The 19,201-nt window shown below is 33.5% G+C and overlaps 1 protein-coding gene across 1 annotated transcript in view; it reads left to right on the forward strand.

Annotated features, from left to right (window-relative positions):
- LOC120412525 (uncharacterized) overlaps positions 1 to 19,201 on the forward strand; it is a 788,684-nt gene that overhangs the window by 173,359 nt on the left and 596,124 nt on the right. The window contains exon 3 of the mRNA XM_039573021.2: positions 13,867 to 13,912. Coding sequence (XP_039428955.1) covers positions 13,867 to 13,912 — 46 coding nt within the window. The remainder of the gene's footprint in view (positions 1 to 13,866; positions 13,913 to 19,201) is intronic.

Raw genomic sequence — 19,201 nt, forward strand, 5'->3', positions numbered from 1 at the left:
TAGGAACGAGATTTTTTCAACGAAGTCATCTTAATATGCCCCCTACAGAACCCTTTTAACAGAATCCAGCTTCATTGAGAAGAACCTGAGAAATGGTAAAATCCGTAAAAAATCACTTTGACCCAATCTCAACCCCCCAGACCCAATGTCACCCCCACTGACGGTATGTTATTTTATCTTATGTTATTCCTAAAAAGTATTTATTCAATAACCAAGAACCCTTTTTAATACAGTCCAGACTCGATTATCCGAAGTTTCGATTATCTGAAGTTCGATTATCCGAAGGTTTGTATGCACTATGGTACATTGGGTGGCCAAGTTTCAAAAAAGTTACATTCTCCAAATATTTTTTGGTATTTTTTTCTCGAAAGTAAACATTCTAACTAAGAAAAATCCAAATTTTCAAAGTTCTAAGTTTGTTCATTACGGAGATACGCAAGCTGAAATTCAAAAAATGGAGTAAAAAACTAGCGTTTTTCGTAAAAAAGGCTGATTGTTTAATTTTAACATGGCTCAGCCATTTCAAATATTTTATTAGGACAATTATACATCGTTGGAAAGGTAATGAGATAAGCTTTGAAACTATTAATAGATAAAATGTTGTTTCCAAACCAAAAACTGAAGTTTTCATCGAATAACTGAAGCATTTTTTTGACAAAACTTATTTTTTTGTGTTTGTTAATCGAGTACTTTTTTTTGCTAACCGATGCTAAACATGAAACTAAGATCACTTGAAAGATTGGATCATAGTCTAACATTGCTGAAATTTCCAGCCTGCAATTTTTTGCGTTTTTGGAGATATGCCATTTTGAACATTTACGTTTTATCAAAATTTTCTGCAATCTACATATGCGCCCGTTTATTTCACTTGCTTTGCTACCTACTTCGTGGGCATCGTCGCTTTAAAAATCAATACCTGGTTTCAAGAAGTTCGAAATTACTTTATTGGAATTTTCTGTTGCCTACATTTAAAATTGAGTACCTTAGTCAAAATAAGGTATTCCTACCGAAGTTTCTCAAGCGAAACAGGAGAATCTCAGTTTGATACCGAAAAAAGTATTCAGCAAAATATTGACTTAGCATGATGAATTTCTGCGATCAATCCATGAAACTGATCCACATTTAAGTTCTATGTTGGTTAGTACAAAACATCATAAAAAGTACCTTTAACATATCCTGAAGCCGTCAGAAACTCTATAATCAAATGAATTTTCATGAACAAGAACATTAGGATTAGTTAGAATATATTTTGTATTTTATCGTTTTACTTCATTATTAATATTTTGAATAAAATTAATTTTCTGTTATTTGATTTAACAATTAAAATTTTCGCAATTTATGCCCGTAAGGGGGGGGGGGGCTGGTCTCATGTTATATGGCATGGACTTACAAAAAGAAACACACAGCAGTAAATAATAAATATTTGACTAAAAAAGAATTTATTACGCATAACAAAATTTTGTTGGAGGGGAGGAGAGGAGGGGGGGGGCTGAATGAAAGAGGAGGGAGGGGTTGTGTCCTTAAAGTGGGGATGTATTAGCTTATCCATAATTTAATAATAAAAACTTGCAATACAATATATACGCAATTCTGTTGCACTTGCAAATGTATGAAAAGACTATTTATTATAAACAATCAACTATTGAAAAACCTGAAAAGTCATAAAAATGGTTGATATCATTTCAATACCATACAATTACCCTAATTTAAATGAAAAAACATTTAAAAAGCAAAAAAAATAATTTGGCCGCCTGTTTGTATGGAGATGGCCCATAGTGGTATGGGACTTCGAATAATCGAATCACGAAAAATCCTTTTTTTTCTTTTTCTTGTTTTAAACATCAAATTCGAGTTCTACGACCACATTTTATTCAAACTTGAATAGTTGATTGCCTATTAAATATTAAAATGTTTGTTTTCAATATTTCGTCACTTTGGCCGCCATCCTGAATTTAAAAATTTAAAATCACTTTTGCGTAGTTTAGGGGACAAACTTAAGCTCTACAATCAAAAATTAGACAACGAAATTTTTTTTTGTGGTTCTATTATCTGAAGTGAGATATTTCCGAGGCCTTCGGATAATTGAGTCTGGACTGTAATTAGTTTGTCCATCCAAAAAAGCACATCAAAAAAATTCAAAAACCTGAATGTTGAGAACAAATCACTTTTTCCTTGGTATCTTCATCAACGTTGCTGGTATTGACTATGACTTTAAGAAAAAAGGTAATACTCGATTAAAAAAAAATGATTGCATGAGGCTGTTGCAAATAATTTTCAAGGTTTCTGTCGCCTCGGAAATCGGCCCAAAAATAATAAAAAAAAAAACATTTTTTCTATAAAAACTTAAAAGTTGTCATGGGAATAAATGTTTTAGCAACTGAAAACAATTTGAAATGCATTTTCCTGGTTGTCAATCAAATTCAGCATGAGCATGTTTGAGCTTGTTTAAAAATATTTTGTTTTTTTTTACTGTAATTTCCAAGAACCGCAAAAAGTTTATTTCCAGCGATTTTTTTTCGTAGATACTTAGATATGTATAATCCTTTTTAAAACACGTTTTTCAATCATTTGTTGAAAGCATAGTTTGCTATTTAAATTATTAAATTTTTATTAGTGCAACCCTTTGACTTTGTTCAGAGTCGAAAATTGCATTGGCAAAAAAAAAAATGACTATGCAAAATAACCATTATTGAAAATGTAATTACAGGATATTATGTTGATGACCGAAAATTCCATCTTAAAGCAATAGCAAAAGATGGTAAAAACAAAAAATATTGACTTTTATCTGGTAAAAAACTGATTGGGCAGTGTTTTGATTAAAAAAAATGTATGATTTTACAAAAACATTTATCATTCCATTTTTTATGTAAAATAAAATTTACAATCGGATAGTAGTTTACAGAAATTAAATGAGTTTTATAATTGTAATGTCAATTCTGAAATTTAAAACCGTCCAAATTAGGTGGTATTTTCAGGGATAGTCAAGCTTGGTCATGACTTCTACAAAACTAAATATAAAAAACTTAACGCAGAAACTATCTATCTATGCCAATTTTTAGTTTTAGTTTTTATGCCAAAAATGATGAAATGTATTGAAAAATTCAAAGATTTATAAATTGTTCCAAAACAGGTTCTGTGGAAACCATGTCAAGTATGCACATCTGCGACCCCTAAATATTAACCGGTTAGCCTCATGTTTGGCTAAGTCAGTAAACTTTGCCCATGGAATAGAATAAAGTTAACGACCAAAATAGATAAGATTTTTTTTCTTATTTCCTTTTTTTGGTGTTTAGACCAAATGGGGTCTTATAATATTCAATTCTTAAACTTTGGATGAAACTGAAATGGTACGCACTCACAAAAAAAAGTTGTGTAAATCCAATCGAACAGGAAAGTTTTCCCTCAAAAATGAAATGCCTCTCGCGTCTTACGTTGACCCTTTCATGAATTATGCAAACTCCATCAACAACAACAACAACAGCCATTCAAGCCGGCATAATCAACGCCAGGAATCAATCTGCCACCGTTGATAAGCGCATGCATTTTTAAAATTCTTTTTTTCCCTTGTAACATACTTTTCCAACACATGACACACATACTTTTTGCCAGCTACTTTTCACATTAACACATTTTCCCACACGGCTCCGGCTTCCTTTTTGTGGTAAGTTTTGATAGAAAAAGTTTTCCTTCTTGCCACATATCGGGGTTGTGGGGGGGAAACACCAACACCAACAACTACTGGCAACTCTTGAGCCCTGCTTACTGTGTTACCGTCTCCCCTTTCCCAACCCTCACTTTGATGTATTCTGGCAGGATTTTCCAAAACCACCCCAAAATCGTCAACGTCAGCTCAAGACCAGATGTTTGCGGGCATGTTCGAGCTTTTGCCCCTCTCCCTTTAAATTCGTAAAAAGCTTGTAAATCTTTGGCCCCAACAAAAGGAAACTTTTACATCCACTCATCACTTCAATCTTTTTTTTCTCGTTGTTTTTTCACTCTTGTAAAGACACGTGTGTTTGCTGGAAAATCTCCACTCAAAGTTGGTTGAAAGTGATGGGTGCAGAAAAAAATCGTAAACCTCGCTAAACTTGTGGCATTTGATCTAATTATGTTTGCCGAGCCAAACCCCAATTCCATTCTCCGCTCCTTTCCTCGCGGTAAGTTTTCAGCAGGTTCAGCCCGAAAACAGTAGCAGCTAATTTCCGCCTTCTTTCCAAAATACGGTCTGGGAAACTACTCCCCTCGGGGGAGGCGAGGGCGGTGCAGTCGAGCAGAAGTTTTTCCCCAATTTAGTTTGGCTCGGCCAGCTCGACCGCGTAAAGCAGTGAAATTTATGCTTTCCGATAGACTATAAAGATATGCTGCTGGGCTCAAGCTAGATTGCAGGCTGCTCGTCCAAGCGAGCGATGGGAAAAGTTTGGATTTGTTGTGTGAGGTGTTTGTGCGGTGGCCTAGATTATAACGAGGGTTTTTGCGTTGCGTATTAAAACTAACAGTTTTTTGGGAGGAAAAGGACGATGCCAAGTATGGGCTAATTTGAAGAAGCTACAATTACGTGTAAATCAAAAGTTTTTATGTCATGGCCATTCACAAATATATTAAGCTTCTTAACTATATTTTCCTTTAGTATAAAATTGAGGGGGGCAAAGAAATACGAAATTCTAAAAAAAAGGTATGCCATGGTTTCAATGCCAGTCCAGTCGTTTCGCAATATTTAGTTTTTATAACATCTTAGTAATGACTTGGTAATGACCAAACTTTTTTTTGCGGAAAACAACCTTTTGCGGTGTTGTACACCGGATTTTAACAGAAATTACAAATATTTTCAAAGCAGGCCAAAAAGATACATTCTAGATTGTTTTTAGTTGGTTAAAGTTTTATTTCCATTAAAATTTCGAAACTTGTTTAAAAAATATTGGCCTTTGAGACCCTTGAATACATTTTTTTTTAAATCTCATTTCTCATTTTTTACTCTAAACTTGCTCTTAACTAATGATTTCAAAATAAGACCAAACTTGCAAAAACTAATCATCTAAGGCGTCATCCATAAAGTATGTCACGCTAAAATCGGCCAAAATCAACCCTCCTCCCCCCTATGTCACACTTTGTCACGTTCCCCCCTATGTCACACTTTGACAGCTTCAACACCCTTGGTTTTAAAGAAGCAAGCGATAAAACCGCTTGGCATGGTATTGCCAATAAAAGTTTTAAAGTCTCTCCTAAAACTTTCATAAAACTAGTTAAAACCGGTTGGCTTTTATTTCCACCAGGTTTTATGTTCGAGGCATAAAACCTCGTTAGAATCTACTAATTAGCTGTTGCTTGCTGGTTGCGGTGAATGCTGAAATAAAGCTAGTATCAAGATGCTGCCATAAAACCTCAATAAAACAAGGTGGTAGCTAGTTGGTTTAAAAATGTTACTTGGGGTAGTTTGTCTGTTAAATTTAAAAAAAAAATTAATCCAGATTGTACCAAAAATCAAGATGGGGGGAGCGGGGTCCGACAAAATGTGACTTTTCAAGGGGGGGTCGGAGTCTTTATTTTCACAGGCTGGGTTTGGATTTTTTTTTCTCAAAATATGATGATTCAAGCATGTTAAATATATTATCAAAAACTCTGTTTCTAAAAGCCTTATATCGTATTTCAATTATGAGTAAAGTTAACATTTAACATTAAACATTTTTAAATATATTTTAAGACTGAATTTTCAGTATTCAGAAAAAGTCTAGTGTTACGACACGATCTCACGGACCCTCCCCCCTTGTCACACTTTGTCACGCTTGCGACAACCCCCATCCCCCCTAGAGCGTGACGTACTTTATGGATAACGCCTAAGCAGGAAAATATATTTAAACCCATTTTCAGTAGGCTGCATTTGTGTTTCCATTGATATTTTAAAGTTTCTGAATACATAGCCCACTTCCAATTAAATATATATTTCTTTTTTCGAATACTGAATAAAATCAGTAAACATTGGCCAAAGGGTAACAAACTTTATTCAACATTTGAAAAGTGTAAAATTTAACAGAAAAACTACCCCAAGTAACATTTTTAAACCAACAACCACCACCTTGTTTTATTGAGGTTTTATGGCAGCATCTTGATTGCTTTCTAGCTTTATTTCGGCACTCACCGCAACCAGCAAGCAAAAGCTAATTAATAGGCACTAACAAGGTTTTATGCTTCGGACATAAAGCTTGGTGAAAATAAAAGCCAACTGGTTTTAACTAGTTTTATGAAAGTTTTAGGAGAGACTTTAAAACATTAATTGGCAATGCCATGCCAAGCGGTTTTATCGCTTGCTTCTTTAAAACCAAGGATGTGGAAGCTGTCAAGTTCCATTAGGTATGCAAAAGGCTCACTTAAAACAATAAGCTCCTAAAAGAGCATTTAACGCAGCCAAATAGCAATACTTAAATATGGCGCTGAACACGTGGTCTGATAGAATGAGATTGACGGCCATCTTGGCAGAAAAAATAGAAAAAGCATAAATTTGATGAAAATTTGATAAAACACACATTTATGATGAATTTATGTTTTGCAAAAAAAAAAAAAACATTTAAAAAAAATATTTACAACTGTGATTGCAAAAAAAGCTTTTAGATGAAGCGAGTTGATTTTCATGACTTCACCTCCCCCACATTTATCGATAAATTTTCAACCGCAGCTGAATTTGAGCCACAATTTGCAAGGAATAAGCTTTGAAAATATTTTAATTACCTCCAATACCTATCATTTCATCGTCGTCATTTTTGACAACCATCTCCATTATATCATTTGTCAAGACGAAGACTTATTTTTTGCCACAATAAAACCTGTTTGTCCTATAAATCCACAATAAAACCTGTTTGACGTATGAAATGTTGTTACGACTACGTGGTTTTAATGTTGTTTTTGGCTGATAGGTTTTATAGCGGTTGTAGCAACTATGATAAAGCCTGAAATGTTGAAAGTGTGCAAATAACCAAAAAAGTGAACTTGAAAAAAATGTTCTCAATTCTCCGAAAGTTCTAGTAGTTCTAGCAAGTTAAACGAATAAATGTAGCGTATATGAAATTTAGGAGTACGGTTTCTTATAGTACATATATATATTTTATATTTTGGTTGCTGAATTTGGATCTGGAATAATCCTTTACGTAAACAGTGAAGATTGGAGCAACGCCCGTTTTGGAATGTTGTTTGCGGTAATTGCGTTCGCCTTTAATTGATATTTTCCTCACGAACTCTTTATGGAGAATTAAAACAAATATATCGTGGCAGTTCGGCTAAAAATTGGGCTCTATTGAAAGGATTCAGACATCGTTCTGAGTGTTCGAAATCTGTCTCCAATACATTTAAAAATAATAATTAAATACTCATAACTGTTCGTAGGGTGGAAGACTTTAAAAATGGAGTTTCAATCGTTTTGATTCAACGAAAATTCCTTTTTAAAATATATAACAAGATGATATATGTTTCATAACCAACCTTAAAACAATTCTTTCGGAGACCGCAGCAGCATATTGTTGGCAAAATTCGAAACATGATGTTGTCTCAACTCAGTTAGACAGTCAACTGCCACGACATCTGCCCCCGTCAGAATTGGCAATCAACATTCTTCCCATGTTCTCCGGTTGGTTCCGATTTGGCCTGCGGCACTTTCAAAATATGAGAACCAGTCGGTCACAATTTATTAAATTATCTGCACCCGAACCCGAATCGGAGCCCCGAAAATTTTGGTTATTTCAATTAGCTCCCGCAGCGTTTTTCCTCTCCCCTCCTGGGACTGTGTCATTGTCTTCTGGTTGTGGAAAAACTCAAATGAATAGGAAAAAAGCCAAAAATTAAAACATAATTTGCTTGCCTCGCTCACACTAATTTCGCTCATTTCATCCCTCCCTCGGAAAAAAGAAGAAACAAGATCGCTTTGTGAAAATTGTTGACGAACACGAAAATTTCCCTCCAATTTTCCCCCCGCTTTCTGACAATTGGGATGATTCGCGCAGCTTCCTGACTTGGCACGCGAGCGACTCCGCATTCGGAACAATCACCCTCGGAAAAATCCACATTCACAATGGTTCTGCTTGAATTATTAACAATCAGAGTTCCGCTCCTCGTCCCACCACACGTTGCACCTTGCCTTTTAAGGGGGAGTGCATCGGTCTTTTGCCAAGGGTTGAGCAGCTTCTACTTTCGAGTGAATCCGGGGGCATCGAGGCGAAGCACTTTTCCTCCTCTCCACTGTTGAGGGTGGAAAAAAGGATGTTCCAGGAGAGCATTTTTGAGGTGGTCTATTATGAGTTCCATGCCGGTTGGTTGGTTGCTTGGTTTGTTGATGCCGTCGTGTGCCGAAAATAGCGATTCTGATTTTTTGTGCAAATATTAGTCTTTTAAATTATGAGCACAATCATAAATTAACAAAACGCCGGGAAAATACAGCGTGAACGAGAGAGGGTGCAAATCAATGGTCGGCTGCTTTCATTTAGCCTAAAAACGGGAGACGGAAATGGTATTGTCCTTAGTGAAAAAGGGGGATTGCAGAGCAAGAAATTACAATACGCATAGAATAATGGAAAAAGTCAATTTGGAGATTGAAAGCGTGACAGAAATAAACAAAACTTTCTTGATATTCTGATGTCGGTAGTGTTGTCTTAGGAATAATAAGAGATCATTTGAATATTTTTTGTTTTTATTCGTTTAAAATCTCTACATTTTTTTAATAAGCCTCAATACAAAGACAACATGAAGCAAACAATCAAATCAAGGGGAATTGTATTGTCTGAGATCAACATAACTGTTTAAAATTGCAACATATTTTAAAATAATCCAAAACATAAAGGATATCCAAAGTTTTTATTTTCCAAAGACTGTTTTCGATACAAGTTCTGAAAAGTTGAATTATTCAGCACTCAAATTAATGCTAAAATGATCAATTCAGCACTTTGATTATTTGATATGCTCATTTGAGTTGCCAAAAGTTCAACTTTTCACAACGTCGTCAAACGCAAATTCTCAATTCTGAAAAGTTTAACTTTTCGCAACATCGTCGAAGGCATTACAAACTTGTGGCTAGCAAATATACCATTGACCACAGATTACTGGGCCAAAAAGCTGATGAATTAACTTTACACATGGACGCTATCATAATACATGAAATACAATTATTCCACTAAAAATTATATTCGAAATAATTGCGATAGAATGGTTGCAAAACATGATTTTTCAGCTCTCGTCGTACTTATCCAACTCCAAGCAACTAAAGATATCCCTTCAGCCCGAAGATATTTGTCTGGATTTTCGATTTTCGTGAAACTTTGTCCTAAGGGGTGACTTTTGGTCCTGATCACGAATCCGAGGTCCGTTTTTTGATATCTCGTGACGGAGGGCCAGTACGACCCCTTCCATTTTTTAACATGCGAAAAAAGAGGTATTTTTCAATCATTTGCAGCCTCAAATTGAAATTTGGTGTCAAAGGGACTTTTATGTAAAATTGAACGCTCGATTTGGTACGCCACGCAGAATTCCGAAACAACGTATTTTGCATCGAAAAAACACAAAAAAAAAAGGTAAAAGCTCTGCCATTTTCCGTTACTCGACTGTAAACATTTTTAGAACATATAATTTTATGGGAAATTTATTGTAATTTTCGAATCTACATTGACCAAGAAAAGTAATTTTTTCATTTAGATCTTTTTTTTCATTTTAAAATTTCGTGTTTTTTTTCTAAATTTGCAGGGTTATTTTTTAGAGTGAAACAATGTTTTACGAAGTTGTAGAGCAGATAATTACAAAAAAATTGATATATAAACATAAGGGGTTTGCTTATAAACATCACGAGTTATCGCGGTTTTACGAAAAAAAAAGTTTTGAAAAAGTTGGTCGTCGTTGATCATGGCCGTTCATTGTCACCCGCGACAGACATGGAGAAACGGGAAATGGCAGAGCTTTTAAAAAAAATTGTGATTTTTTCGATGAAAAATACATTTTTCGGAATTCTGAGTACGCCATCAAATCGGGCGTCTTATTTTACATAAAAGTCCCTATGGCACCAAATTTCTATCTCATCTCCGTTTCAGGCTGCAAATTATTGAAAAACACCTCTTTTTCGCATCTTCAAAAATTGAAGGGGTCGTACCGCCCCTCCGTCATGAGGTATCGAATAACGGACCTCGGATTGGTGATCAGGGACAAAAGTTACCCCTTAGGACAAAGTTTCACGCAAATCGAAGAGGGGTCAGGGCAACTGCTGTGTGAGTTGGCAGAGAATTACTCAGATGTTTTATGTTTTATGTTTTATGTTTTATGTTTTATGTTTTATGTTTTATGTTTTATGTTTTATGTTTTATGTTTTATGTTTTATGTTTTATGTTTTATGTTTTATGTTTTATGTTTTATGTTTTATGTTTTATGTTTTATGTTTTATGTTTTATGTTTTATGTTTTATGTTTTATGTTTTATGTTTTATGTTTTATGTTTTATGTTTTATGTTTTATGTTTTATGTTTTATGTTTTATGTTTTATGTTTTATGTTTTATGTTTTATGTTTTATGTTTTATGTTTTATGTTTTATGTTTTATGTTTTATGTTTTATGTTTTATGTTTTATGTTTTATGTTTTATGTTTTATGTTTTATGTTTTATGTTTTATGTTTTATGTTTTATGTTTTATTTTTTATGTTTTATGTTTTATGTTTTATGTTTTATGTTTTATGTTTTATGTTTTATGTTTTATGTTTTATGTTTTATGTTTTATGTTTTATGTTTTATGTTTTATGTTTTATGTTTTATGTTTTATGTTTTATGTTTTATGTTTTATGTTTTATGTTTTATGTTTTATGTTTTATGTTTTATGTTTTATGTTTTTAGTTTTTAGTTTTTAGTTTTTAGTTTTTAAGTTTTTAGTTTTTAGTTTTTAGTTTTTAGTTTTTAGTTTTTAGTTTTTAGTTTTTAGTTTTTAGTTTTTAGTTTTTAGTTTTTAGTTTTTAGTTTTTAGTTTTTAGTTTTTAGTTTTTAGTTTTTAGTTTTTAGTTTTTAGTTTTTAGTTTTTAGTTTTTAGTTTTTAGTTTTTAGTTTTTAGTTTTTAGTTTTTAGTTTTTAGTTTTTAGTTTTTAGTTTTTAGTTTTTAGTTTTTAGTTTTTAGTTTTTAGTTTTTAGTTTTTAGTTTTTAGTTTTTAGTTTTTAGTTTTTAGTTTTTAGTTTTTAGTTTTTAGTTTTTAGTTTTTAGTTTTTAGTTTTTAGTTTTTTAGTTTTTAGTTTTTAGTTTTTAGTTTTTAGTTTTTAGTTTTTAGTTTTTAGTTTTTAGTTTTTAGTTTTTAGTTTTTAGTTTTTAGTTTTTAGTTTTTAGTTTTTAGTTTTTAGTTTTTAGTTTTTAGTTTTTAGTTTTTAGTTTTTAGTTTTTAGTTTTTAGTTTTTAGTTTTTAGTTTTTAGTTTTTAGTTTTTAGTTTTTTAGTTTTTAGTTTTTAGTTTTTAGTTTTTAGTTTTTAGTTTTTAGTTTTTAGTTTTTAGTTTTTAGTTTTTAGTTTTTAGTTTTTAGTTTTTAGTTTTTAGTTTTTAGTTTTTAGTTTTTAGTTTTTAGTTTTCAGTTTTTAGTTTTTAGTTTTTAGTTTTTAGTTTTTAGTTTTTAGTTTTTAGTTTTTAGTTTTTAGTTTTTAGTTTTTAGTTTTTAGTTTTTAGTTTTTAGTTTTTAGTTTTTAGTTTTTAGTTTTTAGTTTTTAGTTTTTAGTTTTTAGTTTTTAGTTTTTAGTTTTTAGTTTTTAGTTTTTAGTTTTAAGACGATTAGAATTATATTTCCAATAAAATTCCTATGTTTATCGAAAAATAATGGAAAAACTAGTCTATAAATATTAGAAAAAAATCATCAAGGGAACGATAAATTTCTGTTTATAAAGCTTAAATGCCTGGTCACCAGAACCCTCACCCAGCCATCAGTGATACTTAACCAACGACAAATGACGCCCTCGTAAACGTCGGCACCAGCCAGCCAAACACAATGCAAACGAAAAATATTATATACATTATAAAAGTATCCAACCCAACGAGACTGTCATAAATTTGTCCCACATCATAAATCTCGTCTCGGTGGAACACTCACAATTTAAGCAGAAATAAACATAGATTTATCATCTACAAACACGACCCCGTGCAGCAGTGCACCCAGGAAACGCACTCCTTCCCCCCAAACCCTACTCTTTTTCATTGGATTTGCATTTGCAGCAGCAAGTTGAAGGATGTTAAATCTCCCCGAAGCTGTCAGTGTCAGCCAGCAAAGCTGGCTTGGAATTTACACTCTTACACTCTTCGTTTTAAGCGGGGAAGCCCCCATCCAAGGGGATCATCCAGTTAGCGGAAGGATTCTTAGCACCAAATTCCAAGGGTTTTCTTCCTCTGGTGGTTGCAATTTTTGGCCAGCCAAGTCAAGTTGCACGGTGGTGCCAACATATGCACCAAACGACAAGACACCAGGGATGAAAAGGGCACAAGGACTTGTAGCACCACGTCAACCGACGGTGACGCGATTGTAGCAACATTGTGTGCGCTGAGCTTATTATCCTGGGGCGCCGCAACCGACAGCCGACGGCGGCCTACAACCGCTTTACGGTGTTGAACACCATGTGAGCCGGAGGATGTTAGGGTGGGAGGAGCTGGGTTGGTCCTTGGGTTTTTGATTTGTTGAGTTGTTGAGTTGTTGAGTTGTTGAGTTGTTGAGTTGTTGAATTGTTGTTGAATTGTTGTTGAATTGTTGTTGAATTGTTGTTGAATTGTTGTTGAATTGTTGTTGAATTGTTGTTGAATTGTTGTTGAATTGTTGTTGAATTGTTGTTGAATTGTTGTTGAATTGTTGTTGAATTGTTGTTGAATTGTTGTTGCATTGTTGTTGAATTGTTGTTGAGTTGTTGATGAATTTTTGTTGAATTGTTGTTGAATTTTTGTTGAATAGTTGTTGAATAGTTGTTGAATAGTTGTTGAATAGTTGTTGAACAGTTGTTGAATATTTGTTAAATAGTTGTTGAATAGTTGATGAATAGTTGTTGAATTGTTGTTGATTGTTAATTGTATTTTGAAGATTGTTAATTGTTGATAAGTTCAAGACAAGAACTTTTACCCTATTCAACTTGAAGTGGAAGAAATGCATAAAACGAGCTGCTAGCTTAGTCGCAGCAGCGCCTCGGGTGAGAAGCCTTGACTTAACATTGCCACAAATCTGACGGTTCGTTATCCTGAGATACACCAGTTCGCTAGCAGTGCTGCCAGTCAGTTTGGTGGTGTTGGTGCAAATGCAATGTCCTTTTTCTTTCACTTAGCATACCACGGTGGCACGTGCTGCGATGAAAGGCAATGTCAGAGTGGGATTTTTTCAAGCGAGAAAAACTCCATTTGCATTTGTGTTAGGAACAATTTCACTCCGGATTCATGGCATTTCGGTGGATGTGGTTTGAATTGGTTGCATTTATTAGAATTGCAATGTCGGAAGGGAGGATAGGTTCAAGTGAGTTTGGATGTCATGACCTTTTAGAATATATCAAAATACCGTAATCTGGGGTGAATCGGGACAACAGTCTGAATAGGGACAGCAGTTTTTAGAGCACTTAAAGCTTTTAAATTTGGAAATGGATGTACACATTTTGTTGGCCTGAGTCTGTTCTAACCGAAACCAACCAGAAAAATCAAAATATTGTGCTCAAACATGGTTAAAACTGCTGTCCCAATTCGCCCCATGTATCCCAATTGACCCCAGTTTACGGTACAAACAAAGCAAAACAACAATGGTCAAAACAACAGTTCACAATAACTTCAAAATAATTCATGAACCTTTCCAAGCTAATAACACCCACCCCTTCTTAAAAACCAACCACTGATTTCCGCCCATTCTCTCTTTTCTATTTTCAGTGGAAAATTCGATGGGGAGTGGTCACGAAGTTATCACCAGCAGCAGGTAAGTTTATCCACTCTCGTTTGTGCTCGGTTCAGCAAAAGTTTCACCTTTTCCCGAGCTGATGCAATCAGCTTCGATGTTTTCGCTCTGTTATGACCAACGAGTCGAGACTGGATATGTGCCACAAGTTCGACAGCTCGATTCAGAATTTTTCACTTTATTATCAATACATCATGAGGGAAAGTTTTCCCCGCATTTTCCGGGAAACTTTTCACTCGCCCACATTCCACATCAGGGAGCAAACATCAAACATTCAGTTCGTTTTCGAAAACCAGGTTAATTGAAGCAATCGATTTATAGATTTAATGTTTGAAAAGCCAAGCTGATCAATCGATTAAAGTCGTGATGAAGAAAAAAGATTATCAAGCTTGCTGCAATTATTATCAGCTTATGGCGAGGGAAACAACTTTTATCCGCAATTAATTTAGTTTGACTCGTCTCCAACGCAATATCCCCCCCTCCCCCACCTCACCCAACTCCAGCTGTTGTTCTGTAATAATAAAGATTCCACTCCCAACCAACTAATACTTTTTCTTGGTCGGAACTTTACCCGGGTTTGTCTTGCGTCTTACCTTAAGCTTGAGCACTTGGACAAACTTCCGTCGCAAGCCCCGTGGCCAGTCCGGCTAGACTTGGGGGCCCTCCAGGGTGGAAAACTATTATTATTAACTCCTGCCCGCTTTCTCTATGCGACAAACTATAAATATTTGTGATAAGTTTTATTATTTCCTGCAGCCAAGTCTAATAGCGCGCGGTGGTGACACGGGAAAAGCCCTGGGAAAGTCGGAGTTAGTTGGGCTGGAATGTTTTTGCCTAGCTGTTGCTGCTGCTGCTGTCTCTATAATAAACCAATTTGCAAACTGAGTTTTTGCGAATGCGACGATAATGCAGGTAGAGACGAGTTTGTCAGTAGATTATGATCGCGAATGGATGTTGAAAAAGAGGAGTAATTATTGAAATTTATCGCAATTTATTTAACTAAGTTTGGAATGAGCCAAACACTGGAAACAAACATAAAATTATGAAATCATTAAATTAACAAATTAACAAATAAACAAATTAACAAATAAACAAATTAACAAATAAACAAATTAACAAATTAACAAATTAACAAATTAACAAATTAACAAATTAACAAATTAACAAATTAACAAACTAACAAATTAACAAATTAACAAATTAACAAATTAACAAATTAACAAATTAACAAATTAACAAATTAACAAATTAACAAATTAACAAATTAACAAATTAACAAATTAACAAATTAACAAATTAACAAATTAACAAATTTAACAAATTAACAAATTAACAAATTAACAAATTAACAAATTAACAAATTAACAAATTAACAAATTAACAAATTAACAAATTAACAAATTAACAAATTAACAAATTAACAAATTAACAAATTAACAAATTAACAAATTAACAAATTAACAAATTAACAAATTAACAAATTAACAAATTAACAAATTAACAAATTAACAAATTAACAAATTAACAAATTAACAAATTAACAAATTAACAAATTAACAAATTAACAAATTGACAAATTAACAAATTAACACAACGATATTCTATCGTTAACGTAATCGTCATTTCGATAATTCTATCGACGATAATCTTAACGCCGATTATGGACGATTAATCATTTTTTTTAAATCTTTCTAAAATCGACTTTTTTTTTAATTTATATTTATTCAGATTTTCTCTTCCATGTACATTCATTCAGTTAAAAATATTATTGAGTGTCCAATCACAATCGATGACTTTTCACCTCAATTTTAAATACTAGCAATTTTCATTTATTCATGAAATATTGTAGCTTTCGCTATTCAGTGATTTCAAATGTAGGAGGTCCTACATGTACAAAAGGGAAAAGGGATACCTTAAAACTAACTTATAAACTATATAAAGAGCGGATCAATGCAGCTGATTTTTGTCGAAATGCATCAATTATCTTATTGGACATAACATCCAAAGTGTCAACTTCGGCTAATTGATGAAGTTCACTGGTTCTTGTTCTGAATCCTCTGAAGTTTTTTCTTCCTGGTTAAGCAACAGCTTGACCAGATCGGCACAGCATAAAGCATGGCAGGTCTGAAAATTTGTTTATAAATTAACAGTTTATTCTTGAGACAAAGTCTATAATTCCTGTTTATAAGTGGATACAAACATTTAATATATTTGTTACATTTAACCTGGATACTTTCAATGTGATCCTTGTAAGTAAGGTTTTTGTCAAAAGCAAGTCCAAGATATTTCACTTGATCCTCCCACTTTAAATTTACCTCATTCATCTTTATAATGTGATGACTTTTTGGTTTAAGAAAATCAGCCCTTGGTTTGTGAGGGAAAATAATAAGTTGAGTTTTTGCAGCATTTGGAGTAATTTTCCATTCTTTCAAATAAGAATTGAAAATATCCAAGTTTTTTTGTAATCTTCTTGTGATGACACGAAGGCTTCTACCTTTGGCGGAGATGCTTGTATCATCAGCAAAAAGTGATTTCTGACATCCTGGGGGCACAAATCAGGCAAGTCAGAAGTAAAAATATTGTATAAAATTGGACCCAAAATGCTTCCTTGAGGGACGCCAGCACGTACAGGTAGTTGATCAGATTTGCTGTTCTGATAACATACCTGCAGAGTACGATCCGTCAAATAATTTTGGATAATTTTCACGATATAAATCGGAAAATTAAACCTTTTCAATTTCGCAATCAAACCTTTATGCCAAACACTGTCAAATGCTTTTTCTATGTCTAGGAGAGCAGCGCCAGTAGAATAGCCCTCAGATTTGTTGCTCCGAATCAAATTTGAAACTCTTAACAACTGATGAGTAGTTGAATGATATAAAATCGACTTAATTCAACTATATTCTTTAGGACGTCGCGTGTTTAAGCGTTTCATACAAGTGCCCTTACAAAGTGTGTACAATTTTTCTGCATTTTTCTGTAATGATTATCATATTTAGCATGTTTTGGTTCGTTTAAAAATGTTTTCAATTTTTATGAAATTCTGATCTACAGCACCGGAAACTAGTGATTTTTTCATTCAAATGTTGAAACCGTGCCCTGTAATTTCATTTTTTAACTTTTTTGTTCCCCCCCCCCCTCAATTTTGGTCAGAGTCGAGGGACATAAACATTAAAAAGTATTTGCAACGACCGAAGTTTCAAAATATGAATGCTCAAAATACCGTATTTTTCCGAAAATTTTTAAAAAACAAATTACAAAATACCGTATTTTTGGAAAATACTCAAATTTTCAAAATTTGCAATATGGATATGAAACGAAGTGTTATTTTTATGCACTTTCAGAGTTTTTTTTTTTTGAAAACGCTGAAATTTTCACAAAATATCTTATTTTTCGAATCTACTCAAATTTTCATAAGCATTATTGATTTTTCACTTTATAATAGTTTTTTTTTTTTTGAAAGCTACTACAATTTTCACAACATGTCGTATTTTTTGAAAATGCTCAAATTTTCAAAATATTGTGAAAATTTTAGTTTTCATCCAAACAAACTCTAATAAAATGAAAACGCATACAAAATTTTGCTAGCCTATATTGCAAGTTTTTCAAAATTTGAGTGTTTTCGAAAATTACGGTATTTTGGATTTTTTCAGTATTTTCCAAAAAATACTCTAACAATTTGAAAATGCATAACAAATATCACTTCGTTTGATATCCATATTGCAAATTATGAAATTTTATTATTCTCGAAAAAAAGGTATTTTGTGAAAATTTTTGGTGTTGATTTTTTTAAAATGAGGCTGGTGCAAATATTTTGAAAAGTTTTCGTCAACCCTCCCCTCCTTCCACCCCCTCCCCCATCAAATTAGGCTCAAAAAATCAGGGGGCAATTTCAAAGGAAATTCAAGTGTAGTCAGTTGTAGGTAATCAATTTAAAATGCATTCCCCTGCGTTTAGAATCATTTTTGAAAATCAAAATTTTTAATTTTATGTACTGCTTAGACAAAAAAGTAAACTTCCTTTTTTTTCTCTGAGAAACCTCTTTTTACGCAGTGGCGTTACTTTTTTTGTTTCGTAGATTTCTCTTAAACCATACAATATTTTTGAAAGCTTCAAAAAGCGTTTTGTAGATCTGAACAAAACCTACAAATTGCTTTTAAAAGATTGCAAAAATGTTGCGTCGTACCAGAGAAATCAACAAATTAGAAAAACGTAACGCACCGCGTTAAAAGAGGTTTCACTGTATTTCAAAAAATCTATGACGTCTTTCATCTAAGGACAGCATAAATAAATTAAAAAGCCAAAATTGATCCATTTCGCAAACAAATTAACCAGAGCAGATGAAACGTCCAGTCAGATTTGTTCGTCGTTTTTTGGCCATAACAGCACGGCGAATAAAATCATGCTGTAGGTACACGAATCGTTTTAATCAAATTGTGTAAATAAACTGTTAAATTATTGTAAGTCCAAAGCCAAACATGTTGCAATCAATTGAAAGGGTGAGTCTTTGGACTTTTTGAAACTATTTTTTGAAAATGTTTTATAGTAAATTTTAAATTTGAATACACTTTGTAATTATTTATTGAAACAAAATATGTTGATATATATCATGATATTTCCTTGAAAAATTAGACCCTTTTAAAATGTTTCCCCTCCCCCACTCTGCCCGCGCGTCTCCAATCTGTCAGACAACGTTGACCGTAACGCCATGTGGCATGGCCCGGAGCAGCAGTCGTCCCAAAAGTGCATCAACGTGTGTGCACGTGGCCGCAGTCGCACCCCCATACGAAATCACTTTCACCTTGTTTGTCGAGTCCCATGTGAAAATGGACGAACAAAAAAAAAAATCTGGCGGGCACAATTTTATGCCTGACGGCATTCGCGTGCAGGAAAAAAGAGGAAACGGAAGGTTAAAGTGGAACCGGAACCAGAATCATTGATTGCAAAGTACAACATTTATCAAACGCAACATAAATTCAGGGAAAATTCTGGGAAAATCGCGATCGAGGGAGGGTGGAGTTCACGTCGGAAAAAGCCAGTCAATAATAATGAATTAAAAGTTGGTGTTGTGAGTTCAATGTGGAGGGAAGTGCCAGACATAAATTTTCGCTTTTTTTGTGAAAGCTGTTCGGTTGAAATTTAAAGGCAAACATAAATATTTTCCGGGAAACTTTAAAAAGTATCGACTGACTGTTCAAAAAAAGAGGAAACCTCCAAAAATCCCACCTTTTCCCAGGCAAAACCCAATTTGTAGGCCACTCTATCTTATTAAAGCCTTCCCCCGATACTCATGCACAAAACGGCTAGGAG

This window comes from Culex pipiens, chromosome 2 (genome assembly GCF_016801865.2).
Source record: "Culex pipiens pallens isolate TS chromosome 2, TS_CPP_V2, whole genome shotgun sequence".
In the NCBI taxonomy this organism is placed as follows: domain Eukaryota; kingdom Metazoa; phylum Arthropoda; class Insecta; order Diptera; family Culicidae; genus Culex; species Culex pipiens.